We start from the raw sequence: 23,299 nt of genomic DNA on the forward strand, positions 1-23,299 counted from the left end.
GGGACTTGCTCAAGATCACACAGCAAGGTTGGGACATGAGCGAAGTGTCCTGATTCTTGCTGAAGCATCCGCCAGGCTGTAGGGCTATGCAGATGGGAACTGACAGGTGGTACCTGTATGTGCTGTTGGTGGTGACATTAGCAAGCTTGAGCTCAGGCTGGTGGTCAGAAAAGGGTCCCAGGTAGGTCCAGTTAAAACCTTGCAGGCCTGGATAGGCCTCCACCATGACTTTGAGGTCGAGCCCCTCACCCACGGTCACCTCCTGGCTGAGGTTCTGCTCAGAGCTCAAGTTCAAGTAGGCACTCTCTAGAAAGCAGAAAGACAAGCATCTGGCATTAGTGGAAGATGTCCTGGTTTATTTGTCCGTTTGGTCATCCACCAATTGATCCAGTCCCTGAGCAGCTATGTGACTGGTACACAGTCCCCACCACCACCCAAGACTCTCTTACACCCCTCTTCTTACCACCCCCTTCAGAATCCCTGGACCAAAACTTTTCTCACTGAGGCCCTAGGAGAACCTGGGAAAATTCCTATCCCCATTTGTGCCTCTGTCACCTTATTTGTGTAATGAAGAGATTGAATATATCTATGATTTTCCAACTTTTTGAAAAATTTTTGGCAGCAAGAAATACACACACACACACACACACACACACACTCACTCACTCTTCACATGCCGTCATCCATTTCCCCTTTACTGGTTATAAGTCAGTCAATACGGCTTCTACATATAGCTCTGGAGTAGGCATATAACCCAGGCCAGCCAATGAGGGTACTCTGTTCTCTCTGGCCCAGTAATTGGTTTGGGTTACCATGAGTCAATAACACTCCATTCCATGATTTTCATTAGGACTCTGAGAAAGAGGAGCCCTCATTTCACTGGGGTCGCTAGGTCAGATACTACAAGGTGGGTAGTCAGACTCCTACAAGGGGAAAGCCTTCCTTTGGACTAGGCTCAAAAAGAAAAAACAGAACTGACAGTTGGGGAGCCATAGATTCTTTCCAGCATCAGCTGAACACCTGGATCCAACTGTTCCTGATGCTGATATCCATGAGCTTTTTAGCTATAAGGCAAAAAAAAAAATCCTCTTTTAATTAGGTCAGTTTGAATTAGTTTCTGTTACTTGTATCTGAAAGAGTCCTGCCTAGTTTCTCCTAAGGAAATTTTGCACAGATTGAAATCCAGCTGCTCTTGTTGATTCTCAGGCAAAGGAATTACGGCAAGAACCCCAATTCACTCAGCCTCTCTGTGCCTGTCATGGTAGCCCTTGACGTGCCTTCTTAAACCTCAGGGTTCAGCAATAAGCCCTGAACGAGATGATTTCTTGAACTCCTGATCTCAGGTGATCTGCCCGCCTTGGCCTCCAAAATGCTTGGATTACAGGCGTGAGCCACCGCGCCCAGCAGAACAAGATGATTTCTAAGAGCTCTTCTCCTTAATTTATTCTGTCTAAAAATTTGAAATTCACCCTTCTGCCCTGACATATGTCTACTCCAAAGACCCCTATGGTTTCCTATTGCCTCCATTATTCAGCTTGGCATTCAAGGCTCTCTTCAGTCAAATCACGTCTCACTATGCTCATCCAGTCACCTCTCCTCTTCCTCCCCACTCCGCCTCACACACACACTCTCACACTCTCTCTATGCTCCACCCATCTGGGTCTCCTAACATCCCTGAACACACCATAGTCATTTCAACCTTGGAGGTTTCGCTCAAGCCATTTCCTCCACCAGGAATCCCATCCTCCTCCTTTTTCTCATAGAGGCCTTTTTATCCTTTAAGACTCACCCCCATGAGGGAGTCCTTCTCACTGCTCCGGGACACAGGAACCTCTCACTCCGCTGGACTTCTGTTGCCCTTCCAGACTACACACTCATTAGGCACCACATCTGTAGTGCTTCATGCATCTGGTTCTCCCACAAGGTAGCTTTCTTCTCTCTCCAACTCATCTGTGAGCTTTCAGGGGCAAGGCTCTTTCCTTTTTGTTGAGACAGAGTTTCGCTCTTGTTACCCAGGCTGGAGTGCAATGGCTCGATCTCGGCTCGCCGCAACCTGTCTTCTGGGTTCAAGCAATTCTCCTGCCTCAGCCTCCCAAGTAGCTGGGACTACAGGCGTGCTCCACCATGCCCAGCTAATTTTTGTATTTTTAGTAGAGACAGGGTTTCACCATGTTGACCAGGATAGTCTTGATCTCATGACCTTGTGATCCACCCGCCTCGGCCTCCCAAAGTGCTGGGATTATAGGCGTGAGCCAATGCACCCGGCCCCGGCTCTTTCCTTCTTCTTGCTCTGGCTCTCCCAGAGCAAGAATTCATCTGTCTATTATTTGTCCATTCGTCCATTCAACCATCCAAACCGCAACAACTTCCCGCTACAGTCCATGCACCACCAGCTCCAGCCTGGACCACTGCGGCAGCCTCCTACTTCACCTTCCTGCTTCCATCCTTGTCTCCCTACAGACAGTACTCAACAAAGCCCAAGAAAGCTCTGTTAATTCTTATTGCATCCAATCCCACCATGTCACTCATCTGCTCAAACCCTCCCACAGCTCCCCGTCTCTCTCAGGAGAAAAAACCCAAGTTTTTACAGTGGCCTCCAAGGCCTGTAGGGTCTGCCACCTCCCATCTTCAGCTCTCTGACCTCATCTGAGACCACTCTTTTTCTTGCTGTCGCCCCACAGCCACACGGGTCAACTTGCCTCCTGAACAAGCACAGTCCGGCCGCAGGATGGAGCTCCCTTCTCCTTCAGCAATTTAAGTCTTTGCTCAAAAAGCAGCTTTCCAGTGAGCTCTTCCTCGGTGACCACGCTATTCTGAAGCCGTGAATGCTACATAATTTATTTCTAATAATTCACTTGGCTTATTGCTTGCCTACTCCCAGCTAGATCACAGACTTCATGAGGTCAGGGGTTGTATCTATTCCATTTGCAGCTGTATCCTCGGCATCTAGAACAATGTCTGGCTCAAAGTGTGAATGAACACAAACGTGTATTAAGTGACTACTGTATGCCTGTGCTAGAAAGCAGACAGGATTAGAAGCTATAACTGAGGGGCAATTCTAGGTGCTTTTGCTCTTCTTCCCCTTGACCCTGCCAAAGCCCCCAGTGCAGAATGGGGTCCGTAGCAGAGCTCACATTCTGTGGCAAGTCTAGTGCCTGCCATGCACTTTTAGGGGTAGGGATGCTCATGATTCTCATCCCTCCACCTCCATCTCCCATAACATTCAGCACATAAGCCTAGCAAGACCTAAATGACTCAAAGCCTGCTCCCACTCTGATGTACTCCCGCCTTGCCTCACAGTCTGAGTCCAGTGACTGCCACTGCCTGTACCCAATCACCATCACCAGAGACCTGGAGGTCATCCTTAGCTCCCTTCTCTTCCTCATCCCTGCATCTCAGACTCTTCTACATGCCGCTGGCCATCTCCAGCCTATTCTCCAGCCTCCAGACTCCCACCCAACCCACATGGTGCCAGGCTGAGCCTTCTCAGATGCTATCTCCTAGTGCACACTTAGACAGCACCTCCTCTGTGTCACACCCTGTTCTAAGTACTTATGTATATACATATATATATATATATATATGTATCTATCTATCTATCTTTATTATCTATCCATCTATATCCATCCATTTATCTATCCATTCTTCTATCCATCCATCCATCTATCCATCCATCTATGAAGGCAGTTACTGTTAATATCTTCATTTTACAGGTAGAAAAACTGAGACACAGGGAGATTAGCAACCTGCTAGTCCTTGGCAGAGCCTGATTGGAACACTGCCTGGGAGTGTGTGCTGGTGGCCATCACACAGTGCCTCCGCTGTGCCATCTGAGCCCATCACTCTCCTTTCTACAATGATCTCCCAACAGGTTAAGATGCAGTTCCTCACTCACCTTGACATCTGTACCTCTGGCCTCTGCTTCTGCCTCTTTCTCTGCTCCCCTGTGGCCACTCCTCACACCACTCCACATCCCAGCTACTGTCAGGTTCTTTCAGTGTTCCAAATGATCTGTGCTCTCTTTGCCTTTGAGCCTTGCCTATGTTCCTCCCTCTGCCGGAAGTACTATTTCCCTTCCTTTCCCACCCGTCTGCCCAGCTAACCCACCTTTCCTCTTCCCATCCTAGTTTAGAGGCCACCTTCTCCAAGCTTGGGTGGGGGACCCCTCGGTGTTCCCAGGACACCTTGTGCTTCCCTCATAATCACTGGGTGATCATTGTCTTTTCATGTGTTCGTAAAGGAATACATGAAGGACTGAACAAAGGAAGTCCAGTAGGGAGCTACTAGACCCCAATCCCCAAACACACACACACATGAAAAATGGTGCTAAGGTGCAGCCATGCACTGTAAGAGCTCCAAGGTGGGAGAGAGTCACAGGAGAGGGTAAGGGAAAGCTCCCAGAGTGCGGCTCCTTTGCCAGGCCCGGGATAAAGGAACTCCAGCAGAGGTGTGCTCACCCGGTCTCCTTCCCTGACACTGGCTTCCTCCTCAAACCCCTTCTGTCCCCGCTCCTGCAGGATCCCTACCGACCATCTGCCACCACCCTGATGCTTACCTACCACCCAGAAGAACATGGAGGTGGAGTGGCTGCCCCGCACATTGCGGGCCACGCAGGAGTAGTTGCCAGCATGTTGGAAGTCCACTTGATCGAGGTTGAGGGTCAGGACTTTTTGGTAACGGTTATTATGAAAGTCAGATTGTTGACGGATTGTGAGCTGCAGCCAGAGGGAATGGAGGTGGAATACCAAGGTAGTTGAGGGATTAAAAGGATCCGGGTTCCAATCCTCAGCCTTTAAGGATTACTATCTGCCTTTCCTCTAGGCCTGTTTCTTCACTCGTAAGATGGAACTAACAGTGAGGAGTAAATGAGAGATGCATGCAAGTGGCTGCTTAGGGCTGTGCCTGGAACACGGCAGGCGCAGTAGGAAGGGAGGGGGCCCTTAGAGGCAGCCCAGCGCGATTCCCTCCTGGAATCCTCCCTCCTCCTCCTCCTCCTCCTCCTCCTCCTCCTCCTCCTCCTCCTCCTCCTCCTCCTCCTCTCTCAAAATCTTTCTGAAATAGCCATTATGGTCCTGGGCTTCAAAGGTGGCCTAGGAAACCCTTGCTAAATCAAAAGTGAGCTCACCTCCGGCTTTTGCCTACAGGCTGGGGTAAAGGCCAAGGGACAGAGAACCACCTCCTCCCCCCACCCCTGCAACAAGGTTCAGCAGCACGAGCTTGAGTCCTGGTTCTGTGTCAGCTACTGATCGGGAGTGAGAGCTTGGGTGAGTCCATGCCCCTCTCTGGAGTCTGAGCTGTGCCTTCAGCTGAGACAGCCAGTTTGGAGTGAGAGGCTGGGAAACCGGGTGTGTGGGGAGGAGGGCCAGACTTCACCTTGCCGATCCCCAGGGGCTGACCTTGGTGGTGTTGTGTTGGAGGAAGACGTCAAAGTCAACGTCGACGTTGCTGGCTGAGCACACGATCTGGGCAGCCTCCCCTCGAATCCGCACCAGCTCTGCAGGCTCCAGCGTCAAGGCTGGCGGCCCTGGGATGACTGAGACCGGGAGAGAGACCCCTGAACACCCAGGCTCCCTGAACATGATGGTGGTGTTGCTCTGCTCCCTGCCCTGGGCCAGGTCACTGGCCAGGGTCCCCACCAGTGCCCCATCCCAAATCCTGGGGGACTTATCCTAAAGAGACCTTGGAAAGTCCCCTTTCTCCATCCTCTCCACCCCCCCAGGCCTGTCACCATTCTCCACTCTGGATTTCTGCACCAGCCTCCTCAGAGGCCTCCCTGCCTCCCTCTGAGCCCCCTACGCCCGCACTCTTCACAGCAGCCAAAGTAACCTCTTACAAATATAAATGGGAACATGCCTCTCCTATGTAAACATTCAGGGTTTCCCATTACTCTCAGAAAAGAAGCCAAGGTCCTTCCCGCACCCCACCGTGTTTCCAACCGCCCTGACACCCCCACCCCTTGCTCACTGCACTGCAGGCCCCGGACCTCTTTCCCACTGCAGGGCCTTTGCCCTTGCCTTTCCCTCCAGGAATACCTTTCCTCCCACGCTTTGCATGGGAGGCTGCTCTCATCCTTCAGATCTTTAGCTCAAAAATTCCTCAGCGAGGTCTGTGACCAGCTGATGTGAATCAGCCTCCCCAGCACCTCCATGTCCTCCGCTCCCCAGCTTGGTTTCTCGCTCATTACGTTTGTATTTACTTTCTATTTAATAGTTAGACTCTCCAGTGGAATGTCAATCCATGACAGTAATATTCCAGCGGCCAGCACAGTGCCTGACGCACAGTAGACCTTGAATTCATATTTATGCCCATCACTGCTCTTGAAGATAATCTAATCCAGATTCCTAAGGCCCAGGGACATGAAAGGACTCACCCGAGGTCCCTGAGGGGGTCATGGCAGAGCTCAGGCCCAGGACTCCTGGATTTTGGCCAGCCCAGGGCTCTGCAGGATCATGTGCTAGGAAAGAACCCTAACGGCCTCCTGCGCCCACACAGCTGAGGTCCTTTGACCTCCTGAGCAGGTTTAGTGGCCTCAGATTTAGGGGAATGGAGCTAGCAGCTTCATTCTGACCCTGGCCCTCATTACAGGGACTGATTGCTGTCTCAAGCCCAGGTCCTCAGCCTGGGGTCCTGCTTGCTCTTACCAGTCCTCCCAGAAACCAGAATCCTGCCTGCATCCCAGCAGGGGGAGACTCCACCTCCACTGTCACCTGGCCACAGAGCGCCCACCTCCTCCTCCTCTTCTCTGCCTCTTAGCTCAGCACCCCTCCTTCACGCGCCCAGCACCTGGCTTCAGGCAGGCCCCGAGGGGGAAGTCTATGGCTGAGGCTGAGCTTCAGTCCTCTTTCCATTCCAGGAACATTCAGAGCCTGTTCCTACCTCGCCACTTTGTCCTCGCTGTCCCCCTGCTGAAGCAGATCTTCACACAACCACCTCCTTCATGTCATTAGATTTCAGCTCCTTCTCAGCGAGGCCCTCCACCCCACATGCTCTTTATTCTGCTACCCTGTTGAGTGCTTTTGTGTAGCATGTCTAATGATCTGAGGTGACCTTGCCCAGTGAGTTAGTTGCTCACATGTGCTTTGTCTCCCTGCCCCAACACCTTGTCAGTCCCACCCCACAGATGATCGTGGAACCATTGGAGGGAAGAAGTGAGGACATCCTGCTATCCCCCATCCTGCCCAGTCCCAAGCCACCCCCTGTGTGGCTGCTGGCTCTCTGTTCCTGCTCCCCAGGCCTGGTCCCCAGTCCCTCTGTGCCCCACGCACCTTTCTGCACTTTCAGCCGGATGCTGACGGATGTCACCTTCCTGCCACCCATCAGGGCACTGCATTCATAGGAGTGGCTCTGAATGAACTTGGCCCTGTGAATGGTGAAGCCGTGCCAGGGTGAGAAGGAGTAGTTGGTGTTGCGCATGAGGGGCCGGCCACGCGAACGCACGAGCGAGACGCCTGCCTCCAGTGCCGGGTCTGTGAGCAGGCAGGGCAGCAGTGCATCCTGGTCCTCGAACACGACCACCTCCTGTGCTAGCACGTTCCAGGCCCGGGCAGGGTCTAGGGTAGAGGCGGGCACAGGGTTACAACTGCCCTCCCTCCACTGTGCAAAGGAGTATCTGGACATTGGTGACAGGGAAGCTGAGAGAGGCTGATGTTTCATCTAAGGTTACATCTTGCCAGGATAGTTCAGTGGATGCTTCAGCGTGGGCGCTCCGGAGTCAGATGCACCTGGGCTCCAGTCTAGTCCCATTACATGATACTGCATGACCTTGGATAACGCCCCCTGCACTTCTAGAAAATGCATCATCATAGACCTGCCTTGCACGGTTATTGTGACGGCTGCATTACATTAGAAGCTCTGCTCCAGGTCCATGCTCATAGCCAGCACTCAGTAAATGCAGAGCTGAATGGTTACGATTGTTAATTTTAGAGCCCATTGTAGTGGGGCCTGCTGGGCCAGGCCTCTTGGGAGGAGGCTCAGACTCCTCACCTTTAACGTAGAGGTGGATGGTGGCGCTGCCTCCCAGGGGGTCTCCCGGCTCAGTGCAGTGATAGGTCCCTGTGTGTTGGAAGGTAGCGTTCTTGGTGGTGAGAATGCTGCTGAGGCCATCAGAGTGCAAGGTCCAGTGAGGTGATAGGGTCCTATTCCATTCCACGCTGCCATTACCTGCACATCGCAGGGTCACCGTTGCTCCTGGCTTCACAACCAGTTCAGGGCCACTGGGCTCTATCACTGGGATTCCCTGACCTGGTAAGAAGGGGGGACAGCAGATAAAAGTGAGGTCTGGGGTGTACCCCATGGGCTGTCCCTGATTCCGAGATGTGTGGTAGCCTGGCAGGAATGGTGCTGTGCCATCAAGGGATCACCTTGAACAAGCCCCTGCCCTCTGGTCATTCGCTCAGCTCCTAACCCACAACCTGCTCAGGGATGGACTAATGTCTCTGAGGCCCAGGAGGTCCCTCCTCTGAGAAAGGGGGCTTGCAACTTGCTCAGCCTCTCACACAGGCCTCTGTCCCCTGGGGTCCTCAGACTCCTGCCTCAGTCTTCCCTGCTGTGATGGCATCTTTTTTCTCCCCAGGAATGGACTCTTTTAACCCTGTGTACAAAGTAGATGTATCCCTACCACCGAATGAAGAAACGAATGAATGGAATGTTCATGGCCAAGTCCTCTGATTTAATTCATATGGGGAGAAAAAAAGATATAGGATCTTAGCCCAGCAGAGTTAGAGAGGTCCCAAGAATCTCCTGGTGTGCCCACTCCCACCATTGGACATCTGGTCTGTAGCACAGTGGGATGGGAGGTGCCGTGCCTCAGTTTCCCCACCTATAAAATGGGGACAATTATACCCACTCATTGGTATGTTAGGCATTTTAAAGGCATGGGAAGCCTTTGGAACAGCACCTGACACCAAATGAATGGCTCAGTAAGAGTTAGTCTCTATGTTTATTGCCTAGTCTGCACCCAGCAGCTCACCCCTGCACCCCCACACATCTGTGTTTACTGGGAAGCCAATCTCTTTTAAGGAAAATTTTCTTGAAGGAGAAAGAGAACTTGAAACCCCTATCAGGCTCTCTGGGAAGAAGGCTCGTTGCCTCTGCAGCATCAGCATTTTTCTGGGGCCTAAAATTAGGGGCAAAGGAGGGAAGTGAGAGCTGATTCACGCCTCCAAGGGGCTGCCAGGCGCTCCCCCAGCCTGCATGGGCGGGAACATATTGTTGGCGACGGGCTCAGCCTCCGGTTTCCGCTCAGCCTGTGGCCCTTCTACAGGAATGTTCTCACTTCTGCTTCCCCAGCCTCCTAGCATTACCCTCTCTCCAGGCAGCTAGAGGGAGTGCTACTGGCAGGGCAGCTGCAAGGCCTGGCTCTGATGCTGACCCACTGGCTGACCCTGGCCATCCAACTCCTCAGCTCTGACCCTTCCTATTCCCGGTGATGGGGGCATAATGACAGGCCAGCTCCGAGGGCTTCGGGTAAATTCAGGGTTTCTCCGTTGTTCTCTGCAAATCCCCCTGAAATGGGAATACCTCCCCCCCCCCGCCGCCGTGGCAACCATAGAGCCCAGGATTGGAAAGGTTTCCTCTCTCAAATGCTTTCAAGATGGCTTAATTCATGCTTTGATTTTGTATTCACCAGAATGTACAGCCCTTCTCCCCAAGACTCTGATCAGCAGAAGGGATTGAGTGAATTGTGAATACTGCCAAGGCTGCCACCTGGGGTTGTACCTCCTATGCAGTGCAACCATGAGGAAGAGGGACAAGTGTCATTTCTAGCAGCCGTTTAGCAATCTCAACAGAGCTGGGGCTTCCCTATCACTGCTGCAGCAACCTTGGGCCCTCAGGCTGGAGTTTCATAGCAGGAAACGGCTTGGAGTGTGGGCTCACACCAACTTGGGTTTGGAACTTGGTTCTTCCCTTACCAGCTGGATGAGTTGCTTAACCTCTTTGAGTCTCAGGCTACTCTTCTGTCTGATGGGAATAATCCCACCTCCACCCACAAAGAAGTCGGCTGGGAGTTGAATGAGATGATGTGCCCTGGGCACCTACTTTAACTGTTACATTTCTAATGCCCCTTCTGGGCCAATTCTGATATCTCAAGATTTTAACCTTGGATTCTGTGATTCCATTTGTTCCTTTTCTACACCTGCCTCATATCTCACAGTGGGCTTCTCCTTTCCCTTCCCCCAGCCTGTCTTTCTATACCCTGCCTTGGCCGCCAGGAGATGTGGTCAGGGAGAGGCATCTGTCCTATTTGGTCCTATCCTATGGTCCCAGATATTTATGCATGATAGGGCTGATACCTGCAACTTCCAAAGCCAAATTCCCCTGCTGGCTTGGCCCCCATCCTCCTCAGGGTGTGGGTGTGGGCTTATGAACACTAACCAAGGTCCCTTTCTGTACCTGTCCATTCTTCCCCTCTCATCTCCACTCCCTAGTTCTCCCCATGCCCCAACTAACTCCCACTTGCCTGGAAGCCCCTCCATCATCCCTCCAGAATATGCCCCAGTCTCTTCTCTCCACACACACACACACACACACACACACACGCACACAGCACATCATGGCTGGACACAGCTCCTCCTCAGCCCAGGATCTCATTGCAGTGATGAAGAGCGAGCCCCTGTCTCTCTCTAGGGTCCTCCAATTCCATCCCCATCCCCCCACAGTGGCCCCTCATCCCCTCACCATTGGTCTACTGGGCTGAAAACTTAGATTTCCAGCCTCGCCATCTCTTCCTTCTCTTGGGACTGGGCCCTGGACAACCCTCCGGCCCCTGTCCCACTCACAATTCCCCTGTGAAGGGAAAATAAAAACTTGGGACCCTAATTCACTCTGCCAAAAGGAAAAAATCAAGTTGAAAGCTGAGTCATGCAAGAAGCTGCCTTGCCTCTTGTTCCTAAGTAGATAGCAACAGATAAAAGGTAAAATAGGGGTCCAAAGTGGCTCCCGCCGGAGCTCATGGTGCTCACAAAGGTGAGGTCATCAGTTCAAGGCTAACCTGAGCAACCTCATAAGCTCAAACTGATTGGCAAAAAAAAAAAAAAAAAAAGGTAAAATATCCCACAGGCAGCTCCTCTACGTTCACCTTCCCTAGATAAAGAGCCAATGTACTGAGCTGAAATAACTGACTGTTCCCCTACCTGCTCCTTTTCTTTTGCAACATGTGGACCACCACACCCTCCCCTTTTCCCTCCCGCCCACATTCTCCTTTACATATTAAAGCCCTCGAATTCATCCTTGGAGAATGGCACAGATGGCACAGACCACAGACTGCTTCGGTGGTTCCATGTTTTTTTCTCGCCAACATGTCCTCCCTAACTTTGGCAAAATAAACTTCTAAACTGATTGAGCCAGGCACAGTGGCTCACACCTGCAATCCCAGCACTGTGGGAGGCTGAGCCAGACAGATTGCTTGAGTTCAGGAGTTCAAGACCAGCCTGGCTAACCTGGTGAAACCCCATCTCTACCAAAATTTTTTAAAAAAATTAGCCAGGCATGGTGATGGGCACCTGTAATCCCAGCTACTCAAGAGGCTGGGGTAAGAGAATTGCTTGAACCCAGGAGGCAGAGGTTGCAGTGAGCCAAGATTGTGCCACTGCACTCCAGCCTGGGTGACAGAGCAAGACTCCATCTTAATAAATAAAATATAAACTATTTGATTGAGACCTGGCTCAGATACTTTTTGGTTTAAGCCCCACAGGCAGGTTCTAGGTGTGAGGACAGGACAAGGCAGTGAAATCAAACCCATGGGACTCTCCGAGATGAGGATAATTGTCTCCCTCTTGATGGGGGTGGAGGGTACATCGTGTGTGCATTTGTCAGATGTCACTGAACTTAAGAACCTGTGCTTTCTACTGTATGTAAGTTACATCTCAAAATAAAAAGTCCAGGCCGGGCACTGTGGCTCATGCCTGTAATCTCAGCACTTTGGAAGGCAGAGGCAGGCGGATCACCTGAGGTCAGGAGCTCAAGACCAGCCTGGCCAACATGGTGAAACCCCATCTCTACTAAAAAAACAAAAATCAGTCAGGCATGATGGTATGTGCCTGTAATCCCAGCGGGAGGCTGAGGAAGGAGGATCACTTGAACCCAGGAAGCAGAGGTTGCAGTGAGCTGAGATTACGCCATTGCACTCCAGCCTGGGCAACAGAGACTTCATCTCAAACCAAAAACAAAAACACAACTCCAAACACTCAAGCCTAGTGAGATTGCCTGGGCCAGAAACATGGTGAGTGGGCCATTTCCTCCTCATTGGGTACCAGAAGCGCCATGGTCCAAGGGTCCTCCCATGAAGAGGCCAGTGTGAGGCTGCCCATTTTCCCCTTCAATCCCCATCCTCCCCCAAGATCCTTTTGAATAAGCAGGCAATAGAATAGAAACATGTTTGTTGGGCTAACAAGCCAAGCACAGCAGCCCCTCACCTCTAGTCATGTTCCATGCAGATGGAAATTCTACAGAAGTGCTGCTATCTGGGGACCTCCTGAGACTTTGCAGCCTGTGTCTAGGAGGGCTCTGGCCGAGCAGACTCTCGCTGGCCTTTCCCAATCCCTCCTCTAGCCCTATATCCCTTTCACCCCAAATTCCCCTCTCCTGAGCCCTGGGCCAGAGAGGCAAACCTCTTGTCTCTTCCTCCAACCCCTTACACAAGCCTTCCAAAGAAGAACCACCACCCCATCAGGCCCTTCCAGGTCAGGTCTTGCATCAAATCTCGAATCACAGGCTTGCAGAGCTGGTAAAGCCATTAGGGGCTCTCCAGGTCCTCCTGACTCAGCATAGGTCTGGACCAGCAGTGCTGGCATCTCGCATCTCTGGCGAATTTGTTGGATATGCAGAATCTCAGGTCGCACCTGAGACCAACTGAGTCTGAATCTGCCCTGTAACAAGATCCTCAGGTAACTTGTATGCACAGGAAAGTATGAAAAGCACTGCTCTGGGCTGGGCGCAGTGGCTCACGCCTGTAATCCCAGCACTTTGGGAGGCCGAGGCGGGTGGATCACGAGGTCAAGAGATCGAGACCATCTTGGTCAACATGGTGAAACCCTGTCTCTACTAAAAAAAAAAACAAAAAACAAAAAATAAATTAGCTGGGCATGGTGGCGTGTGCCTGTAATCCCAGCTACTCAGGAGGCTGAGGCCGGAGAATTGCCTGAACCCAGGAGGTGGAGGCTGTGGTGAGCCGAGATCGTGTCATTGCACTCCAGCCTGGGTAACAAGAGCGAAACTCTGTCTCAAAGAAAAAAAAAAGAAAAGAAAAGCACTGTTCTGGTCCAGTCTATCACTTTCCCCTGGCCCCCAACACCTGCAATTGAATAGAAGTGGACACTGAAGCCCCAAGAGCATCAGAGGCTTGTTCAGGACATGCAGTGAGCTGATGGCGGAGCTGGGACAGATCCACAGCCCCAGCTGGGCCAGTTCCACCCCATCCACATCCTTTCCCCCCACTACCTCTCCAAAGCAGATACCACAAACCTGCAGCCCAGTGCTGGGGAGATGAAAACACAGTCTGGGGATACCCAGAGAGGGGCAAGGGCTGAGTCCTTTCATGGGGGAGTCTTCCGTCACACCCCCACCAAAGTCCCCCATACCCCATTTTGTTCTTACCATGCCAAGCTGTGGCCACCAGCAGGAGCAGCAGAACCCCTGGGCCCATGGCCTCGGTGCGGAAGTGGCAGGCAGGTGCAGGGCTGGGAGGTACCCAGGGCACGGAGCTCCCAGCTACGGCTCTGCAGAGATCGGGACACGACACACGTTCCTCTCCTCTGCACTGGTTGTTTGTGTTGTTTTCCTCTTCCTCCTCCTTGGGCTGATCCTCTTCTTCCCCTTTTAGCTAGGCAAGGCAACCACAGAGTTTGGAAATCTTGGGTTTTTAAGAAGAAAACAAAGCTTTGACCCCAAGAGGGAGGAGTCGGAGTCTGGGGCAGGGCCCGTCTGAGCCTGGAGGGAGCTAGCTAAGTTTGGGGCCCTTCTAAAGCCACCTGCAAGGGGTCCTGAGAGAAGAGACATGTCCAAGAGCAGCCAGGCAGTCAGTAGCACAAATGAGGGTCTCCAGAGTGATCAGGCGGCTCTGGTAGAGCCCAAAGAGAAGACAGGTTGTGTGATACTGTGAAATTAAAATATATATATATGGTTTTCGTCCCCATTTCCTGGCTTACGACCCTTAAAATCCTTGGAATCTCTAAAGTAATAAGTGTCCTTTAAAAATGTATTATTATTATTATTTTAGAGATGGAGTTTCACTCTGTTGCCCAGGCTGGAGTGCAGTGGCTTGATCATAGCTCACTGCAGCCTCAAACTCCTGGGCTCAAGCCTTCAACCTGTGAGAGCTGATGCTATCTCTAGGTAAATAGTGTTCGAATTGAATTGGAGGGCGCCAGATTTGTGTCTGCTGCAGAATCTGAACAATTGGTTGATTGCTTGATCTAATGGGGCAATTTGCCCCATTCATTCCCCACATTTCGTGTCAGAGTACTTTGTGTTGTGAGACTATAGGACAAGCAGAGTTTGTTTTTTTCACATGTACAGGTTGGTCTGGGAGAGTCTGATAATACTGGCAATAAGCTTCCATTTACGGAACACTTACTAGCCAAATCCTTTACATTCACTGTCTCCTTTAGTCCTGCAAAACTATGTAAGTGAGTACTATTGCCATGCTCATTTCACAGATGGGAAAACTAAAGCTCAAAGAGATCGAGCACCTTGAGCTTGTCCATGCTCAAACAGCTACCAAATGGTAGAGATAGGATTTGGATCCCAGCAGTCTGGTTGTAAAACTGTCTTTCATGGGTTACTTACATTGTTTATTTTTAAAAAGAATCTAAGTGTTTTGCATAATTCTTAAAAAATATATAGCATTCCTTTGCTCCCTCTTTTCCCGAAGGCAATTGCTTTTACCTCTTTTAGTTGATTCTCTTGTTACTTTACTTTACTTCTTATCTCTGAAGAACATGGTCATTTCTTCTTTTTTTTTTTTTTTTGAGACAGGGTTTGGTTCTATCACACAGGTTGGAGTGCAGTGATCTCAGCTCACTGCAACCTCCACCACCTGGGCTCAAGCCATCCTCCTACCTCAGCCTCCTGAGTAGCTGGGACTACAGGGGCATGTGCCATTATTCCTGGAAAAGTTTCGTATTTTTGGTAGAGATAGGGTTTCACCATGTTGTCCAGGGTGGTCTCGAACTTCTGAGCTCAAGCTATCTGCATACCTTGCCCTCCCAAAGTACTGGGATTATAGGCATTAGCCACCATACTCAGGCTAAAGTTACTTCTTGAAATTGAAAAATTCTGATATAACATTGATCCAGGAAAATGATCATTCCCATGTACTCAGGTGTGTGTGTGGTGTGTATGTGTGTATTTGTATGTATGAATGTGTGCGTGTGTATAGATATATATGTACTTACTTCTTCAGAAAAGCATTTTGAACATTTAGCAATCATGAATAACAATCAAAGCTGACTCAAGAAGAAAAAGAAAGTCCAAATAAACCTATAACAAGGAAACAGGTTTAATCAGTAATTAAACACCTCCCAACTAAGCAAAACCCAGGACCAGATGGCTTCCTGGTGAATTCTCCCAAACATTTAAAGAAGAATTAATACCAATCCTTCTCAACTCATTCTATAAAGTCAGCGTTTTCCTAATACCAAAGCCAGACCCAAGACATTGCAAAAAAAGATATCTACAGACCAATATAAATGCATGAATGAATTTAAATGCAAAAATTTTCAACAAAATATTTTTTTTTTTTAAACAGGGTCACTCAGGCTGGAGTGTAGTGGAGCAATCTTGGCTCACTGCAACGTCCACCTCCCACTTTCAAGTGATTCTCGTGCCTCAGCCTCCCGCATAACTGGGATTACAGGCACGTGCCACCATGCCTAGCTAATTTCTGTATTTTTAGTAGAGATGGGGTTTCACCATTTTGGCCAGGCTGGTCTCAAACTCCTGGCCTCAAGCAATCTGCCCACCTTGGCCTCCCAAAGTGTTAGGATTACAGGTGTGAACCACTGCACCTAGCCACTACCAAACCAAATCTAACAGCCTATTAAAATGATTATACACCATGATGAAGTGGGATTTGTCCCAGAAATACAATGGTGGTTTAACATATATATCACATTAATAGAATGAAAAAAATCTTCATATAATCATGTCAGTCGATGTAACTGTAAAACCCAACATGCTTTCATTAAAACCAAAACAGACCTGCAGCCTCCCACCCCTCCTGCAACGCTCAACTCCAGGATTCCCCTTCTCCCTTCCCACTCACCTGCCTGCCATGGCCAACAAGGAAGCAACCTTCAACAATGCAATGGAAGAACGAGTGATCAACAAGGGGTATAAAACATGGAAAAAGAACACACATTTCTTTATGACTTGGTGATGACCCATGCTCTGGAGTTACCCGGTCTAACTGCCCAGTGGCTTCCAGGTGTAACCAGACCAGAAGGGAAAGAGTTCAGCATTCATCGACTCGTCCTGTGGACACACACATGGGATGAACAAAACCATCTAGTTATAGCCAGTGTGCAGCTCCCTAATGATGATGCTCAGTTTGATGCATCACACTACGACGTGAAAAAAGAGAATTTGGAGGTTTGGGTTCAGTTAGTGGAAAAATTGAAATAGAAATCAAGATCAACCATGAAGAAGAAGTAAATAGGGCCCATTATATGCCCCAGAACCTTTGTATCATTGCAACAAAGACTCCTTCCAGTGATGTTCTTGTCTTTGACTATACAAAACATCCTTCTAAACCAGACCCTCCTGGAGAGTGCAACCCCAATTTGTGACTCTGTGGACATCAGAAGGCAGGCTATGGGCTTTCTTGGAACCCAAATCTCAGTGGGCACTTGCTTAGTGCTTCAGATGACCACACCATCTGCCTGTGGGACATCAGTGCCATTCAAAGGAGGGAAAAGTGGTGGGTGGGAAGACCGTCTTTAGAGGGTATAGAGCAGTAGCAGAAGATGTTTCCTGGCATCTGCTCCATGAGTCTCTGTTTGGGTCAGTAGCTGATCAGGCACTTATGATTTGGGATACTCGTTCAAACAATACTTCCAAACCAAGCCACTCTGCTTATGCTGCTGAAGTGAACTGCCTCTCTTTCGATCCTTACAGTGAGTTCATTCTTGCCACAGGATCAGCTGACAAGACTGTTGCCTTATGGGATCTGAGAAATCTGAAACTTAAGTTGCATTCCTTTGAATCACATAAGGATGAAAAATCCCAGGTTCAGTGGTCACCTCACAATGAGACTATTTTGGCTTCCAGTGGTACTCATTGCAGACTGAATGTCTAGGATTTGAATAAAACTGGAGAGGAACAACCCCTAGAAGATGCAGAAGACAGGCCAGCAGAGTTATTTTTCATTCATGGTGGTCACATTGCCAAGATACCTGATTTCTCCTGGAATCCCAGTGACCCTTGGGTGATTTGTCCTTTATCAGACAATATCATGCAAGTGTGGCAAATGGCAGAGAACATTTATAACGATGAAGATCCTGAAGGAAGCGTGGATCTAAAAGGACAATGGTCCTAGATATGTCCTTATTTCTTGTGATTTTAGACTCCCCTTCTTTTCTTCTCAACCCTGAGATTGATTTAACACTCATTTTGAGACACTGACTTTGTTCAGCTATCCTTCTATATAACAGGTACCACCAATAATGCGATTAGCCCAAACAGCAAGTGTTTTCTAAATATTAGTGGGAGGGCTTGAGTCAGCAAAGCCAGAGACTTACATTGACATTTTCTTCAGGAATGTTCTAGTAACAAATCCAGGTCTAAAATAGCTACAGAAAGGGGAATGTGTGATTATTTTTCTTCTTATCCTATATCCCAAGCTTTTCAGACTCATTTAAGTAAAGGCTAGAGTGAGTAAGGAATAGAGCCAAATGAGGTAGGTATCTGAGCCATGAAGTATAAATACTGGAAGATTTCACTTTCATTCGGGAAATACGGGGACTCAAGTCATATAGATTCCTACTCAAAAATCTTGACACCTGACTTTCCAGGATGCAGATTTTCATATGTAGACCAGTTTCCTCTTGGTTTCTTCAGTTAAGTCAGAACTACACATTCCTCTTTCCCCATATACTTTTGCTCATTAGTGTGTTTCTTGAACTGTTTTCATATGGTTTCTTTCCTTTCTGTGAAATGATGTTTTTGTTTTTTAACTTGGGACCACCAAGTTGTAAAGATGTACATTTTTACCTGACAGTTATGCACAGGTAGACTGTCAAGTTGAGAAGAGTGAATCAATACCTTGTATTTGTTTTAAAAATTAAATAAATGCTTGATAAAAGTTGCTTTATTTTTTCAGGAGTTCATCCTTGACCACTATTTGATGCCATCTCCATTTTGGGTGACCTGTTTCACCAGCAGGCCTGTTACTCTCCATGACTAACTGTGTAAGAGCTTAAAATGGAATAAATTGCTTTTCTACATTAAAAAAAAAATCAAAGCAAAACCAAATCCACCCAACAAACTAGCAATAAAAAGGAACAGCCTCAATATGATTAAAGGCACATGTGAAAAAGCACAACTAGCTCAATAGTAAAAGACTGAGAGCTGGTTCCTTTAGGAACAAGACAAAGATGCCTGCCTTCACCATTTCTGTTCAACATAGTGCTGGAAGTCCTAGCCAGAGCAATCAAGAAGAAACAGAAACAGAAGGCATCCAAATTAGAAAAGAAGAAGTAAAACTATCTCTGTTCACAGATGACATGATCCTATATATAGAAAAATCCTAAAAGATCCACAAAAAACAACTGTTAGAGCTAATATACAAATTCAGCAAAGCTGCAGGATACAAGATCAACAAACATAACTCTATGGTACTGGCAATACTCCAATAAGGAAATTAAGAAAACAATTTAATTTGCAATAGTATCAAAAATAATAAAATGCTTTGGAATAAACTTAACCAAGGAGATGCATGACTTTTACAATGAAAACTACAAAATACTCTTGAAAGAAATTAAGAAAACCTTAATAAATGAAAAATTACCTCAGTTGGATGATTTAATATTTAATAAGATGGCAGGAACTCCCAAAGTGATTTATAGGTACAAAATAAGTCCTATCAAAATCCCAACAGGCTTTTTCTGCAGAAATGGAAAAGCTGACTCTCAAATTCATATGGAACTTCAAGGGACATTAAATATGCAAAACAGTCTTGAGAAAGGAGAATATGGACAAGTCACACTTCCCAATTTCAAAACCTACTATAAAGCTACAGAAATCAAAATAGTGTGGCAACAACATAAGAATAGCTGTATGGATCAATAGAATAAAGTTGAGAGTCAGGAAGTAAACTCTCACATCTATGGACAACTGATATTCAACAAGGGTGACGACACCATTCAATGGAGAATGACCAGTTTTTTCAACATAGGTGCTAAAAGAACTACATATCTGCTTGCAGAAGAATGAAGTTGAACCCTTATTTTACACCACATAAAAAAATTAACTCAAAGTGAATTAAAGACCTAAATATAAAAGCTAAAATTATTAAACCCTTAAAAGAAACCATAGAGGTAATATTCATGACCTTGGAATTGGAAATGATTTCTTAGATATGCTTTCTTCCTAAAAGCACAAGCAAGCAAAGAAAAATAGATAAATTGGACTTAATCCAAATTAGACATTTTTGTGCATCAAAGGACACTGTCAAGAGAACAAAAACACACAGAATATTTATATCCAGAATAAATATATCCAGAACAAATATGTAGAATGAAAGTTGTAGTGTTTCCTACAACTCAACAACAAAAAGACAGACAAATTTAAAAATAGGCAAATTCAAGTACTGCATGTCTTTACTTATAAATGGAAGCTAAACATGGATATAAAGATGGAGAGAATATACTCCAAAGGGGGAAGGATAGAAGGGAATGGGAGGGGGCAGAAAGAAAGTGAAAAATTACCTATTGGGTATGATGGTCAGTATTTGGGTATTGGGTACACTGGAAGCCAAATTCCCACCATTATCCAATGTACCCATGTAATACACATACACATGTACTCCCAAATCAAAAAATAATTTTTAAAAAAATAGACAAAAAATTGAATAGACATTTCTCCAGAGCATATAAAAAATTCATCATTAATCATTAGGGAAGTGCAAATCAAAACCACAATGAGATACCACTTCATATATACTAGGTTGGTCATAATAAAAAAAATTGTAGAATGACAGGTGTTGGTGAGGGTGTGGAGAATTGGAACTTTTGTACAGTGTTGGTGAAAATGAAAAATGGTGCAGCTGCTATGGTAATCAGTTTGACAATTCCTCAAGAAGTTAAACATAGAATTATCATAGGATCCAAAAATATCACTTGTAGGTAAAACCAAAAGAATGGGAAAGAGGACCTCAAACAAATACATGCGCACAGATATTCAATGCAGCACTGTTTACAGTAGCCAAAAAGTGGAAACAGTTGATGGACAGCTAAAATATGATGTGACCATACAATGGAATATTATTCAGCTACAAAAAGGTATGAATACCTGCTGCAATGTGGATGAATCTTGAAAACACTGTGTTAAATCAGTGAAGCCAGACACAAAATGACATGTGATTCCATCTATACGAAACATCCAGAACAGGTAAACCCAGAGAGGCAGACAGTTGATGAGTGGTTACCAGGGGATGTGGGAAGGGAGAATGGGGAGTGGTTGTTTATGAGGTTTTCTTTTGGGGTGATGACATGTCTTGGAACTAGATAGAGGTGATGGCTGCACAGCATTGTAAATGTCCTAAATGCCATTGTACATCTTAAAATGGTTAATGTTTAATTTTATGTTATGTAAATTTTATCTCAAAAAAACAGAAAGGATAAAGATTACCTTAAACAAAAACTAACAGAATTAATTGTCAGCAGACCAATACAAAAAAAATGCTAAGGGAAGTTCTTCAGGTAAAGAGTATGATACCAGCTAGAAAGTTGGATATACATTTAAAAATAACAAGTGCTGGAAATGGAATAAAGGTTAGCATAAAAAATAATGTTGCCTTGGATGGGTGCGGTGGCTCACGCCTGTAATCCCAGCACTTTGGGAGGCTGAGCGGGGTGGATCATGAGGTGAAAGCCCATCTCTACTAAATACAGAAAAAAATTAGCTAAGCATGGAGGCACGTGCCTGTAGTCCTAGCTACTCAGGAGGCTGAAGCAGGAGAATTGCTTGAACCTGGGTGGTGGAGGCAGTAAGCTGAGATCACGCCATTGCACTCCAGCCTGGGCGACTGAGCTAGACTCTGTCTTAGAAAAACAAAACAAAACTGTTGCCTTTTAAATGCTTGAAAAGATAACTATTAAAACAGACATTGAGAAATTTTTTCCTGTCAAGGACCAAATAGTAAATATTTTAGGTTTTGTGGTCATACGGTCTTTAGGGCAACTGCTTAATTCTGCAATTGCAGTGCAAAAGCAGCTTAGCCAACACATAAACTATGGAAAGTGCTATGTTCTAATCACACCTTATTTACAAAAACAGGAGGCGGGCTACATTTGGTCCATAGGCTATAGTTTGCCAATATCTAATTTAAAGCAAAAGTAGTAGTAATGTATATTTATAGCAGATTAAAAGTGAAATATATTGTTGTCATACACTACCTTACATATGCATTTATGACAATTCCAGTTTCAGGTGTCTGCCTGAAACTGCAGATAGTACTGGATATGCTGTTTTTTCCTGTGCCAACTGTATTAGTCTGTTCTCATATTGCTAATAAAGACATACCCAAGACTCGGTAATTTCTAAAGGAAAGGAGTTTTAATTGACTCACAGTTCAGCATGGCTGAGAAGGTCTCACAATCATGGTAGAAGACAAAGGAGGAGCAAAGCCAAATCTTATGTGGTGGCAGGCAAAACAGTGTGTGTAGGGGAACTCCCATTTATAAAACCATCAGATCTCGTGAGACTTAATCACTACGGCGAGAATAGTATGGGGAAAACTGCCCCCATGATTCAATTATCTCCACCTGCTCCCACCCTTGACAGGTGGGGATTATTACAATTTAAGATGAGATTTGGGTGGGGACACAGCCAAACCATATCACCTACATACCTATGATAAACTTTATCAATTAGGCAAGGTAAGAAATTAACAATAACAATTAATAATACAATAAGACAATTATAGCAGTATGCTGTGATAAAAGCCATATGAATGTAGTCTTTCTTTCACTCCAAGTGCCTTAATATTTTGTGGCCTGGATTGATCACAGGTAACTGAAATTGCTGATAAGGAGGAATTGCTGCTCTACAAAAGACGGGAAGGAAGGGTGTGCAGCATACCGTTGTCAGATCCTCATGCCATATGCATATTTTTTGTTTGATTTTTGAGATGGAGTCTCATTCTGTCACCCAGGCTGGACTGCAGTGGCATGATCTTGACTCACTGTAACCTCCACCTCCCAGGTTCAAGCGATTCTCCTGCCTCAGCCTCCTGAGTAGTTGGGATTACAGGCACCTGCCACCATGTCCAACTAATCTTTGTATTTTCAGTAGAGACAGGTGTCACCATTTGGCCAAGCTGGTCTCGAACCCCTGACCTCAGATGATCTGCCTGCTTCAGCCTCCCAAAATGCTAGATTATAGGTGTGAGCCATGGCACCCTGGCCCTCATGCTATATTTAAAGTAACATGTTATCATTTAAAGGTAGACTTTGATCAAGATATATGTTGTAAAACCTAGGACAGTTCCTAAAAATTTTTTTCTCATTTTAATCACTAAAAAATTTTTAAAGAGATATAAATTATAAGCCAATAGTGGAAAAGCAATGGAGACGTAATGCATACTCAATCCAAAGGAAGACAGATGAAGATGAAAAGAAAGAAGACCAGATGGAATAAATAGAAAACATCTAATAAAATGGTAAAAGAGAGGATTTTGAATGTTCTCGCCACAAGAAATGATAAATGTTTAAGGTGATAGACATGCTAATTACCCGAATGTGATCATTATACAATATATGCGTTTATCAAAACATTACATTGTATTCCATAAATATGTACAATTATTGAGGCCGGGTGTGGTGGCTCATACCTGTAATTCCAGCACTTTGGGAGACCGAGGTGGGCAGATCACCCCAGATCAGGAGTTCGAGGCTAGCCTGACCAATATGGTGAAACCCCATCTCTACTAAAAATACAAAATTAGGCCAGGTGCAGTGGCTCACACCTGTAATCCCAGCACTTTGGGAGGCTGAGGTGGGTGAATCACCTGAGATCAGGAGTTTGAGAGTACCCTAGTTAACATGGTGAAACCCCATCTCTACTAAAAATACAAAATTAGCCA

At 46.8% G+C, this 23,299-nt stretch overlaps 1 protein-coding gene and 1 pseudogene across 2 annotated transcripts in view; one reads left to right on the forward strand and one right to left on the reverse strand.

Moving 5' to 3' along the window:
• The window catches only part of CSF1R (colony stimulating factor 1 receptor), a 34,487-nt gene extending 20,653 nt beyond the window's left edge, over window positions 1-13,834 (reverse strand). Inside the window, exons 1-7 of one of the 2 annotated variants that reach the window (XM_035288396.2) lie at window positions 13,594-13,834; window positions 8,161-8,241; window positions 7,984-8,052; window positions 7,266-7,550; window positions 5,397-5,533; window positions 4,556-4,715; window positions 114-306 (exon numbers count right to left, since the gene is read on the reverse strand). In XM_035288396.2, coding sequence (XP_035144287.2) covers window positions 114-306; window positions 4,556-4,715; window positions 5,397-5,533; window positions 7,266-7,550; window positions 7,984-8,052; window positions 8,161-8,241; window positions 13,594-13,642 — 974 coding nt within the window. In that variant the 5' untranslated portion in view covers window positions 13,643-13,834. Of the gene's footprint in view, window positions 1-113; window positions 307-4,555; window positions 4,716-5,396; window positions 5,534-7,265; window positions 7,551-7,983; window positions 8,242-13,593 lie in introns of both variants that reach the window. The other variant, XM_035288394.3, reaches the window with a different exon arrangement.
• Window positions 13,835-16,270: 2,436 nt separating this feature from the next.
• Window positions 16,271-17,871, forward strand: LOC100406416 (histone-binding protein RBBP4 pseudogene; annotated as a pseudogene).
• Window positions 17,872-23,299: the final 5,428 nt, after the last annotated feature.

This window comes from Callithrix jacchus, chromosome 2, assembly GCF_049354715.1.
Source record: "Callithrix jacchus isolate 240 chromosome 2, calJac240_pri, whole genome shotgun sequence".
In the NCBI taxonomy this organism is placed as follows: Eukaryota; Metazoa; Chordata; class Mammalia; order Primates; family Cebidae; genus Callithrix; species Callithrix jacchus.